Here is a 12,888-nt window from a genome sequence, read left to right on the forward strand (position 1 = left end):
TGATGTGCTTTAAAAGAAACCTCCAAAGAAATTTCTCCTCATAAACTAAATATGTTTGCTTCTTTCTCTTCTGTGGAATTGCCTCACAGTCAACTAATGCAAACACTGCAATAGAAATACTCCTTTAAAAAGTTATATTGCTGCAATCTAACTCACTTTCCCATTTAGAAGGGTCACTGGGGGCAAGTCATGGCTTTTTTTGGCCCCTTTCTTTTCATATACTGGTATTGTGACCCCTCAGGTTTATTAAGTTGTTTAATAGTGAGGAAGCTGAGGCAGGGAGGTTCTGCCCTTACCCACCAGCTAATCTTATTCAGTGGAGTCTAACCCTGGGACTCTCCATAAGAGAAATCCTGAGATTTGCACTCAACTGCCCTAACCCTGTTCACCCCAAAGCTCCTAGGAGCTGGAGAGGATTCCACCCAGAGGCTGTGTGTTTGAGCATTCAGTGAGTGTGTTTATTCTAACTGAATCCCTTTCCTCCTGGGGCCGTGCAGTCCGGCAGGAGCAGGAGCTCCGCAACGGAGGGGCAGTGGACAAGAAGCTGACAACACTGGCTGATCTCTTCAGACCTCCCATTGACCTGATGCACAAAGGCAGCTTTGAAACGGTGAGAGCTCGTGTGTGGGTGAAGATCCTTGCTGGGGAGGGTGTCAGGATGGAGCCATGGCTGCACAGTCAGAAGGCTGCAGAGGACTGAGCAGTGATAAATATTTGATGGGCTGCGTATGGGAGTGTTGGTGATGTACTGAAGGACTTCAGTGGTGATGGTGTCACCTGGAATGGACCCATAAGGATTGAGTCCAACTCCTGACCATGCAGAACAGGTTGTTTTGTCTTTCAGTGTGGCAAATCACATGTGGTGAAAGACTTCAGTGAGCAAGCAAGGCTGGTCAGGATGGGAAAGTTCCTGTAGAGGATACAGGAAAAGCTGGAGTTAGATTGCTGTGGATAGGTGAGGGAGGAGCCACCTCCCTCAGTGAGTGTGGTTTGCAACACAGCCCTGCTGAGGAGCTCAGGTGGGATTAACACAGCTGAGTGGCTTCTGATACCTGAGTGAGTAAAAGTTTGAATTTGATTGTGACTTTGCCACCAAGCCACAGCTTCATGCTCAGTGGAGGTGTTGCTCTTGTATAAAATCACAGTGGTTGTCTTTTAGTTCTGGTGGTGCTAGGAAAAGTATCCCAGAGTTACAGGACACTGTCAGCTTTAAGCAATCTTAGGTGTCACCTTCCCTGACTGTGTAGGCATGTATGAATCTATTCCTAAATTGTTATGATGTGGATCAATCACTTAACTAATGATTAGAGAACATGCAGATTGGTATTTTTAATTTTTGAGCCCGTAATTTCCAGATATTATTCAGAAATTCCAGTTACTACTGAACTTTCTCCTGGTGATCTTTGAATAGATGAGATTGATGATGGTGATGATCATTATTTTTACTGCATGAAAATGCAAAATAATGATTAAATGGTGCAATATAGATGTTGGAGAACCGACTGCACAACTGACTGACTGAACAAAAATATTTACCTTGTTTTCTTATGTGCCTTGACTGCTGGGCACAAGTACTAGAGCACTGCTGGAGAACTTTTGGTGAAACACTGTGTGCCTCTATGGAATCTCCAGCTCTCATCCCATTACCCTCATCTCTCTTTTTATTCTTCCCAAATCACCAGGGATCAGTTGCCTTGTCACTAATTCCTGTGTTCTGAGGGTGCCCTCCACAACCTCCTTAACAGAATTGAAGCTGTGAAATGATGCTGGCAGAGAGCAGCAGTGTCCACCTTGGGAAAGAATTTGGTGCAGTGGGAGCAGAGGAGCAGCCTGGTGTTGTTGTTCAGGTGCTCAGGTGTCCCTGCCCTGTGATCTGTGCTGCAGGGTTTATTTTAAAAACGTGTGTGAGGTCTTCCAGCTGAGTACTTGCTGGGCCTGGGGTCCAGAGCTATTGGTGGAACAGCAAATGTGTGGTTAAAGGCACTAGTAAGGGGAACTCCCATGGCAGCAAGCAGTGCTGCAGTCAGTGAGTGCCCTCAGCTCTGCTGTGGAGTTTCAGATGGGTGCTTTTATCTATTTGGGTCTTGCTGGAAATGTGTGAAGACTTCAGCAATGTTGATTGTGGCATCTGTCCAACCAAAAGTAGTGTCAGAGAGTGAAATAACTGATTGATGGATTTGTTTGTCCTAACTGTTATTCAGTCTTGAAAGGTAATTTTAAAAGGGGGTGGGCTGGGGTTGGGGAAGGGCTTTGTATATACTCACAATTCCCTGTTCTGTGCAGTACCTGTGCTCCAAAGACCTGTACACTTCCTGGTGTTGGCACTCACCTTGCTGTGTTCTTGCACAGTTTCTTGTCCTGTGGGACACCCTTCATTTCACACTGATGCTCCTCAACTTCATTGCCATATAACTCTTCACACCTCCTCCACTGTGTTGACCATTTCTTTTTGCATTTTACCTTTTCTGACTGCAAACCCCTCTACTGCTTCAGCCTGGGACACTGTTGGGCCTCAGTGATCAATCTCAAAATTCATCTCTAGCAAGCTGCTGTTGGTTTCTCCCTTCTCTGTGTGCTGAGATAAATGCCATGTGATATAAACCATATGAAAAACCAGAGATGCTCATCACATTCCAGAGTTTCAAAGACTAAATACTGTCATTGTGATGCTCTTGCAGTCAAGTTTCAATCTAAGTGGGGTTTTCTTTCCCAGGCTGGTGTGTGGCAAGTTCCAGCCTCTGGAGGGGTGTGCAGGAACACTCTGCCAGGCTTGAGCTATGTACAATTATCAGAGAATTTACAATTTAGGGCTTCCTTGGCAGGAGTGGTGACATCTGGTCTTATGTATCTTATCTGCTGCTCTTTGGGTACTTTAAAGTTGTTTTTTGATAATAAGTACATGTAATTATCTTTCGTTTTCCCCGAGAAACCTCACTTTTCTTCAGTTACAAAGAAGTTTTGTTACCAGTAAGGCCCAGAAAGTTGCTGTTTCATTTTAACTCAGTGATGCTAGCTTTAGGAATAGGTGTGGTTAACTTCATGGCAGAAAAATTTTCAAATGTTGAATGACATTTTTGGTTTTTTTTTACCTGCTACATATGAAAAAACATTGTGCTTCACATGCAGAATAGGTTATGATCACTGTACATGTAAAGTACAATGTGTAAGTGACTAAACTAGAGTTCTCCCATTAATGTGGAATCTGTTAGGAACAAATCACTCAAGTAGAATAAATAAATTGCACACCAAACATGTCTGATAGAGAACAGTGTTCTCATCTCAGACTGCTTTCAAGAATAGCAGGTGTTCTCTCTACATGCCTGTGATGTGAGAGATGATTGAATTTGGGGGGGTCACACCAAATTGATTTAGTTTGCACTTCTTGTGGGCAGAGATGGCTCAGGTGTGTGAAGTTCTGTGCTTAATACTCAGTAGGGTTTCAGTGAAGTGAAATGTTGCAGAGTTTCAAGTCTGTCTATATGATTTCCCCCCCATTTTACTATAACCTTTTTTAGCTGCTCCTTACTTTACAGCTGAGACTGAGGGTTTTTTTTGTTTCTGCTAAAAAAGCAGCAATAATTTGAAAGCTGATCTGATCACTGTATTCAAATGGAGCAATTACCTGTGCATAAAGTGCTTCTAGCCTGGTTTGGGTCAGCACAGCTGCAGGTACAGCTGTGGCTCAGGAGTGGCTGGGTGCTGAAAGGATCTCTGCCCTGCCCCAGGTAGGAAGAAGTGTGGCCCAAACAGGAGAATTCTTGTCTGATAATGTCCTGCTCTGACTCTCTGTCAGCTGTTATCTTCCACACTGACTCACACACATGTCCAGAGAGTCACAAGATACTGGCTCCACTTCCTCCTTCTCTCTGCTGCCTTGAAAGGATTGCATTTCCACAAAAAATGAGCCAGCAGGAGCCACCCCAACATTTTTAAACTATACATGTTCAGAGAAGTCAAATGAGAGTAAAACTTATTTTTAGTAGTGCAAGAGCCAGAGTTACACAGGGGGATCCAGCACTGAGCATAAACCAAGACTTGTCTCACAGACTGTCACCAGGTTGCTGGTTTGCTGCCCTAAGTTGTAATGATGAAATATGTGGCTGGGCAGAAAGGGTAAAGGCACACTTTGGACAGTTTGGGTTGTTTTTTGCATCTGGGCTGCAGTGGCTCTGCTTTTAAAGTGTCTGTTCTGTCCTGCCTGTGAGCTCTGTAAATACTGGCACAGGCCTTTACACCTTAAAGAAGGGGGGAAACTTGGAGTTGGAAACAGAAGATCTAAATCCATCATATTCCAGATTTTGGGATACACAAGCCAGCTCTTGAGCCTTCCCTAGTTGCCTTGTCACTTACCAAATGACCCCAATATAATCTAATCTCCAAATCTACAATGTTTCTTCTCCTCACACTCTTGTCCTTTCACCCCATCAGAAGAACCCCTGGAGCTATGTAAGAGCTGTGTGAGGTAGCAGCAGTTTAACAATGTCCTTTTAAATGTTAAATCCAAAACTTGCTTTTACAAGGAAGTTAAAAGTAGTTTAAAAGCTCGGCCTGTTCTGCAGCTGAAAACTCAGTTTTGCAAATTTTCTCTGTGGAATTTCCTGCTTGCATCCTTCCAAGGCCCTCAGCTAGACAGAGGAGATGTAGAAGCAGAAGTTTTCATTAATATTAAAAGATGAGCTTTCTAATTACACATTTTTGGGAACGTTCTTTTAACAGGCTGCATGAGAACACAGGACTAAGGCGATTCAATTGTCTTAAATAACATAAGGAAACAAGGATTTTTGTTCTGTTTAAACTTGGTTAGTGCCTCTAGGCCTCATCTCAAACAGGTTTCTTAGAATTAATTCTCAAAATGCATAGTTAGCTCAAAACAAGTCCTTTAAATAAATGCATGACTATTATATTTAAGACCCTTGCCAGTTACTGTGGTGTCACCTTCCCCACTTTTCTCACCTGGTGACCTGGATTCTGGCACTGTAAGTTAGTGGTAAGTAGTTAGTGTGAGGCCCATTGTAGGAATAGGACTATTCCATGCTTCTACCTTCATTTTATTTTCTTTGAGTAATACAAAGGGCACTTGGCCACACAGGCTGACTTTGTAGGCTGAGATTTTGCCTTGGTGAAGCTGAGTGTGTGGGTTTCACATGTCTGTCTGTCACACAGGCAGACTGTTCCAAACTGCACTGGCTAAAATTCATTCCAAAAGTGAAAAACTTTGGTTTGGGGAACAAAGTAGTGCCCAAACAGCAAAATCTTGCATAACATCCTCATTCCCCTGAATTTTTTTGTCCTTTGAACTCCTTAACAGTAGATTACCAGCAGGATGGTGAGCATAACTTCTAAATACATATTTTTTTTAAAGCAGAGAGAATTCCTATGCCAGTTCCAGTCTTTCCAGGTGGTAAGAGCATTCCTGCTGTTGATCTAGCCCTCTTTTTTTCAACAGGTATGACAGTTCAGCGATCAGAATTACATTCTTGATCAAACTCCTACCATTAACTTGCAACCAAGCAATCAGACAGTGCCAGCTTTGTGACTCAAACCAGTAAGATTTCTTCCTGCACCTTCCTGTCTCCCTCCCCACTTGCAGTCTGGATAAGCAGCAGCAGCAAAGGATGCCTAATTCGGCAGCTGGACAGTCACAGAGTAACTCAAAACTTGGAGAGAAAAAGAAAACATGTGGAGAAGGGGTCCTGTGCAATCAATGCAAGTCCTCTGTCAATTATGCAACCTACCTCACTAGATGGTTACCACGGGTTTATCTTTAGACTGAGCAGGTCTTTGTTGTCACACCAGTGGGACTGACTGCACTTTTCCCTGAATAAATACTTTATTCAGCATCGCCATGTGTGTCCCTGGTCTGAGTTGCTTTTCCCACCCTGTGCTTGGCTTGTTGAAATCCAGCAGCTCTGTTCATCGATGTGATTCTGTAATTCAACCAGGCTCATTTAAAGCTGATCCTTCAGCCCTGCCTTCTGTTTTGTGGGTGCCTTTTCACTAGCTCTGTCCATCCTCCTCACTGTGAAAGGGTTTGGTGGAAGGTCTGGCAGTGGTAGAAGCCATCTCTGATCATTGCTGGCCTCGGTGCTGTCTGGCCCTTCAGCCTGATCTAACCAACCTTTTCCTTCTGCTTCCAGGCCAAGGAGTGTGGTCAGATGCAGAACAAGTGGCTCATGATAAACATTCAGAACGTGCAAGATTTTGCCTGCCAGTGCCTCAACCGTGATGTCTGGAGCAACGAGGCTGTGAAGAACATCATCAGGGACCACTTCATTTTTTGGCAGGTGAGAAATTGTCTGAGGATGGATGTGTGGGTGACTTGAAGCCTTGGCAGTTGGGACAAAAAATTGATTTCTTTGGGAAAGATGAAATTCTCGTGGCAAACGTGCAGAAAAGATGTATTTCATGGAGTGGATGTAGTTTATGGATGGAGATGTAATTCATGGATATGCTTTTCTTTTGTGCAATCAAGATGTTACTACATAGCTTATCATACATGGAGAACTAGAGGTTTAATTACAGCTTGTCTGAGTTACCTCTACACACAGAGAGCTGTGTGTGCTATTTGTAGTTTATACTACTGTAGAAGAGAGAAAAACTGTGCATTTTCAAGGTGCAGTTTGTTTGTGTGCCCTCTCCAGCCACTAATGTGCCTGATTTTGTAGGTGTACCATGACAGCGAGGAGGGACAGCGGTACATACAGTTCTATAAACTAGCAGACTTCCCTTATGTCTCCATCCTGGATCCCAGGACAGGTAAGAAAGTGGCAGCTATTTTGCCTGGAGATATCCCATAGTAAGCTGAAATTCCTCCCTCTGCAGTATATATCTTACATTTGGCTGAAGAATCTCTTCAAGACCTGAAGGACTGGCTCAGCATGTTCCCAGAAGAACTAAGGAAATAAAACACCCAAAACTTGCAGAAATTTTGTGTGTTTGAAGCTTAGTGAGTATTTTGCTTAGAAAGTGAAAATAGTTCCATCTGGTGGGAAAACTCTGAATTCCTTTTTTTCTTTCTTTTTAAGTCTTTCAAAAGCTTCTTGAAATCATGTGATTAATAACTACAGTATTTGTAAGTGCTACATGAATCTGCTTTCTGCTCCTCCCACAGAGTTTTGTGAGGCTCAGCAATGAGTTTAAATTGCATCTTAATTTTGAGATTTCAGTTTTTGTTTTGTTGTGCTTGTTTTTACCCGAACAATCAAACTTCTCCCTCCAGCTCTTTCAAAGTCGTTGCTTTTTCTTTTGTATCCAGCAGCTTCTTTTATCATCACATAATGCAGCTGTCTGGTTATATAATGCTGGTCTGGTCTCCTGTTTCTAATAACTGAAATGACAGTGTCTGTGATCAGTGATGAGACTTTTTTATAGCTGACTTAAACCACCCAAAATACATATATTTTTTAATGTTGCAGCTGAAGTCAGAATACTTTTCTTAGCACTTTACTTCTAGGAACAAATGCTGTTTGCCAAGGGTTAGAATCAGTTGGGCAAGAATGGAGAAATGCTTTCTTCATAAACTCAGTGGTTTGGTGTTCTTTCATTTCAAGGCCAAGTTCACCATGCTGTGCTCACGTTCCCATAGATAAAAAAGAAAAGAATGGAAATACACTGTGTCTGTCTCTTTTCAAGGGAGTGGAAGGAGGAAGCTCCATAATTATCAGGTGGTAGCCTGTGGGAAGCTGCAGTTCCTCAAACAGGGACTCTTGCAGCAGTGTTGGTATGTTTGACCACTAAACTGCAGCGTTGTGCTGAAATGTTGTTTGATTCCACTCTTTGTTCCTTAGGCCAGAAGCTGGTGGAGTGGCACCAGTTAGATGTGACATCTTTCTTGGACCAAGTGACCGGGTTCCTGAGCGAGCACGGCCAGCTGGACGGCCACTCCAGCAGCCCTCCCCAGAAATGCTCCCGCTCGGTGAGTGTGGGCTCCTCCAGGAACTCTGACTGTGTCCTGGTGTGAAACACAGCTGTCTGCTGAGAAAGGCAGCAGCCTGTCTTTGAAATGGAGAATGGAAACCCCCTCCCTCCAAATTATTGTAATTTTGAAATTAAGGGGCTCTCAGGCAAAGGTATGGGAATAGGAATAACAGTTCTTTGCTGGGAAAATTAAAATAGAAATGCAGTATTACAAAGAACAATCCCAAAACACTGACACAGTCAGAATCCAAGCTGACACCCGTCAGTCAGGGTGTTGGCAGCAGTCCCATTCAATGGTGGCTGCATCCTCCTGCAGTGGCAGATGTGGTTCAGCTGGAGCAGTGCTCCTGGAGAAGGTGCAGTTTTCCTCTGAAGGTCCAGTGATGATAAGGAAAGGTCTGGCTTTCACCCGGAATCCAGTGAAAAAAAAAAGGCTGCTTTGGTGTTCCAAATCTCAGTTTTTATCTAGGAAATGTTTGGCTCCTCCCCCTGGCTGGAGCATCTCCCAGTGGGATGCTGTAATTTTATCAGTCATGCAGTGGGACTCAATGGCCCATTAACAGGAGATATCTCCTGGAGGGAGGATGAGTGGAAAAGATAAAGACCACTGCCCCACCTGGTTTCAACAGATGGTCCGTTAACAGAATATATCTCCATAGAGCTAAGAGTCCCTGCTTTATCTGCTTTCAGCAGATGGTGATAGAATACACACTTTTGGTCACATCCTTCATTGTAACCCAAGACACTTGTGCTTATCCAGCTCTCCTGATTTCCCAGACAGACCCCAAGAGTTAGTGCAGGCACATACAGAAATACAGCATGCATGGGAATGCCTTCTCCTGGGGTCACTGTTTGTGTTTTCAGCACTTGGTTTGGATTTAGCAGTCAGAGTGTGGAAGGAATATTGATCACCCCATGCAGAGCTCCAAGGGGAAGCCATTAAGTAATTACAGCATGCCTGACTTTCCCTGCTGTGCCTTCCTGACAGGTTTAGTGGCTTCCCTTCTGGAAGACTGATGTCCTTTTGGTTTTCAGTAGATCCTTGAAGGCAGTTGTGATGGATGTGTTGTCTGCATCCCACAGGAGAGTCTCATTGATGCCAGTGAGGACAGCCAGCTGGAAGCTGCCATCAGAGCCTCTCTGCAGGAGACACATTTTGATTCCTCCCAGGCCAAGCAGGAGAGCCGGTCAGACGAGGAGTCGGAGTCGGAGCTTTTTTCTGGAAGCGAAGAGTTTATTTCTGTTTGTGGCTCAGAGGAGGAGGAGGAGTCAGAGATCCCAGCCAAGCTGAGGAAGTCTCCACACAAGGACTTGGGGTACAAAAAAGAGGAGAGCAGGAGGCCTCAGCCTGAGCCCTCTGCAAGGACTGAGCCTGGGACAGCATCAAACCACAGAGTGCTGCCCTGCATGGATGCAGGGGCGCTGGAGGAGTCGCCTGACAAGCCTGAGAGTGCATTCCGGGGCCTGGATGTCAATGGTGAGTGCCCATTCCTTATGGCTTTTGTCCTGGCTTTTTTTGCCTGAAGCTGTTCATAGGCTGCCAAGCCTGGTTTTATCCCTTCTTTTAAAAATCCCTACCTCCTTGCCAGCAGACATGTGAGTGATTCAGCAGCAGCACCACTTGGGAACAGCAGTGCCCCAGCATGCAGAGCCCCCTGGGTCCCTGAGTTTGTGTCTTGCCCAGGAGTAAAATCCACTCTGATAAAACATGTGCAGTGTGCTCTGGGCACTCTTGCTGAGCTCAGTCACTGCTGCTTTGCAAGAGTCCTGAGCCTGATGGTAGAGATTTATCTCCACAGGCTGGAACCTCGTGTTTGTCTCCAGTCCCTCACCCTGCTGAGGTGCTGTCCCACCTCAGATCTACACAGGAACTCAGCTCCTCTGGTGTTAACTTGTGACCTCCTTTGTGTAGGACCAAAGGCACAGCTGATGCTGAGGTATCCAGATGGAAAGAGGGAACAAGTTTCACTGCCTGAACAAGCTAAACTTCTGGTGAGTGGAGTACCTTGTTTGAGTAAAAATGAAACTGGAGAATTTCTGTGCCTGAGGTGACACTGCTGAAATTGGATCTAGTGGGAGAGGTGTATCCAGGGAGAGCTTGCACTGTGTCCTGTGCCATTCCTCTCTGACAGCTACTGCCTCTGTGTTTCTCCACTGCAGCTTGGGTTTTGTGTGCACTCCACTGTCTTTCTCAATCCCCACACTGCTCATTTCCATTACAAAATGACTCTAAATGGCTTTTGCATTAATTGTTAATTACCATAAAATGCTCTCAGCTTTCTCATTTCTGGGGCCCTGTTTCTAAAAGTAGTTGGTTCTCATGGTGAAAGGCAAAGCTCTTCATTATTGTTCTCCATCTCTCCCATCACACTTCCATCCTCTTTTCTGGACATGGATGTTGGAGCAGACTTTGGAGGAAGTTCTCCCAGGACAAATTTATTCCAGTATTATTTAATTACTGTGCCTCAGGTCTGCATCTCACCTGTGCTTTGGGCTCCTTACCTTGGAGAAGTCCATGTGAATGGAGTATCCACCAAAATTTTGCAGGTGTTTACCTGGGAGCAGAGTGTAAAGAGGTTACTGTGCTCCTGTTTCCATGAGTTTTCAGGACACAGTGGCCAGTTAAGCTCACTTAAATGTGATCAGTCTAACAGCTGGAATCACAGGGAAGACAAAAGCACACCTCATCAGAAGGATTTTGGGAGAAAAGTGTCCTATTTCTTACAGAAAATGGGGCTAGGAATGTATCCTCAGCTCATGGTCCTTGACTCTCCTGCTTGAAAATAAAACCTTGGAAAAAAAAAGCTTGGCTGCTTTTTGAATGCAGCTTGTTAAGTAAATTTGCATGTATTATTTAACATGCAGCACTTTTGAATACTTAAAAAATTCATTTAGGCAGTACAAAAGTGTAATATTGAAATATCCCTGATAATCCTGATTTTTGGTTTGGCTCCTTTTATGGGCTATGGAAGTTAAAGGAAATTTATCTCAGCATACGATTTTCCTTCTGCTCTGCTGTCAGCAGAGGAATTTAGCTGAGTCAAGGTTTGTGGCTAAAGACATCTTTTGGTTGCAGAGCTGAACAAGCAGCATTTATGCTCATCTCATGTGATCTTCTGGAGCCTTTCAGTCAGATCCAGATTGAGTCTCAGGTGTTTCTTTGTGAGCATCATTTCCATACTGATTTTTTTCAGCCTTTAATTGTTTCCATTTCAAAGCTGGCCAGAACTAGCAAAAGAAATTGCATAAGGAGATAATTGCACTTCAGGAGTTTCACTGATGATACTCCCCAGCACTGGTTTTAAAAGTGTTTTATTTTTAATCGTTGTGTTGTTATTGATGAAGCACTGGCTTCTTTACACACATTATTTCCAAGAGGTGTTCATGCTTCCAATATTACCATGATGCCCTTTCTTCCCCTCAAGGAAAAAAAAAAAAAAAAAGGCAACAGTGCCTCACTGCCTTTTTATAGAAGGAGTTGCTCATTGTGTGCAAATGAAGTTGACTTTACTCTGTTCAGCAGCTCAGCCCTTCCTCCACATCCTGAATACCTCTGGTTTGCCAGGTGTTTCAGGTGTGCAGGAAAGACTGGCCTGTGAAGGGACAGGGAGGGATGTGGGCAGGAAACCTGGCTTAATATTTAAATTCAGTGGTTTGTAAAGAATTTTGATTATTTTGTTGCCTGGAAGGAAATCTTCCCATTCTTTGCATTCCCTATCAGACAGAAAGGGAATTTGCAAAGCCTGTGGAGACCAGTCCAGGTAAAGGAGGAGGTTGGGGCAGCAGTCTCCTCATGCCAAAGGGATGTGGATTTTGAGGAATTTGGAAGGAACTTCCATGCTGGTGCTTGCCTGGCTGTTCTGCACCCACCAAACCTTGGAAAAGGTTTGAAGAGAATCCCTGGAGATCAGCTGCAAAGCTGAGCTTGTCCAGAGCCCTCCCAAGCTGAGTTAGGCTGGAGGTTGGTTCCTCAGTCCCCTGCATCACACAGTCACAGAGTGAAAGGCACCTTAAAGCCCATCCCATCCCACCCCTGCCATGGCAGGGACACCTCCCACTAGCCCAGGTTGCTCCAAGCCCTCTCCAGCCTGTCCTGGACACTGCCAGAGGAGCCAGAGCTTCCCTGGGCAGCTGTGCCAGAAGAGTGCTGTGGGCAGCTGTGATTTACTGGCATGAGGTGCCCACCAAAACAATGTGAGCAATATTGATAAGACCCCCTGATTTTTTCACATTTTGTTTTATTACTTACAAATTATCTTGTCTTCCTCTTTTATAAAAGCTACAACTCCTGCCAACATCTTGCTCTGTTGCTCTGTCCTCTTTTCCTCTGCCAGTCCCCACTTCTCTGCCCCTCTCTGTTTGTGCTTTAGGTTCCCAGCTTTAGGTTTCCTGGTGAGCTTTGGAAATCTGTCACCACAGCACAGACATGGGCTCTTCCTGACATGCCTGTTCCTTGGGATGTGAGCCCCTCATCCCAGTGCTCTGTATCCTGACACAGTTGCTCTGTAGGCAGAGAAGCCAGTGAATTAAAAAGATCTTTTACAAATCCAAAATCAAACGACCCCAAAATTTCCTTCTTCTTGAAGGCAAGAAAATGAATAAAATTTCTGCATTTATTTTGGTCAGTGCTACCTCATCAAAATGCTTCTTTGGTGGCTTTTAACTTTAGGGTAAGGGCAATATCTGATGAACAAATGAGGGGGCTTCTCTTTTGGGATATTTTAAGTTTCTTTTCCCCAGATTCTGTTTCACTGTGGCTTGAATGTGTGGTGTAGAATTCAGTTCTCTTGCATTAATGCACTATTATCTATAGTTTTATGTACAGTTTACCTTGTATGTAAAGAATCATTTATTTAAGGGAGTACTGGTAATTAGTTTTTGTGATTAATCATACCATGTGTGGGCCCAATTAAGTGTTAAAGAGGCTCTGTAGTCTATGCAAAATTTCTAAATTTTCTTTGTCTGTGATGA

At 44.2% G+C, this 12,888-nt stretch overlaps 1 protein-coding gene across 1 annotated transcript in view; it reads left to right on the forward strand.

The window, feature by feature from the left end:
- UBXN7 (UBX domain protein 7) overlaps positions 1-12,888 on the forward strand; it is a 28,322-nt gene that overhangs the window by 10,547 nt on the left and 4,887 nt on the right. The window contains exons 5-10 of the mRNA XM_079314802.1: positions 498-610; positions 6,138-6,284; positions 6,666-6,756; positions 7,788-7,915; positions 9,001-9,394; positions 9,830-9,909. Coding sequence (XP_079170928.1) covers positions 498-610; positions 6,138-6,284; positions 6,666-6,756; positions 7,788-7,915; positions 9,001-9,394; positions 9,830-9,909 — 953 coding nt within the window. The remainder of the gene's footprint in view (positions 1-497; positions 611-6,137; positions 6,285-6,665; positions 6,757-7,787; positions 7,916-9,000; positions 9,395-9,829; positions 9,910-12,888) is intronic.

This window comes from Erithacus rubecula (genome assembly GCF_903797595.1).
Source record: "Erithacus rubecula genome assembly, chromosome: 11".
Taxonomy (NCBI): domain Eukaryota; kingdom Metazoa; phylum Chordata; class Aves; order Passeriformes; family Muscicapidae; genus Erithacus; species Erithacus rubecula.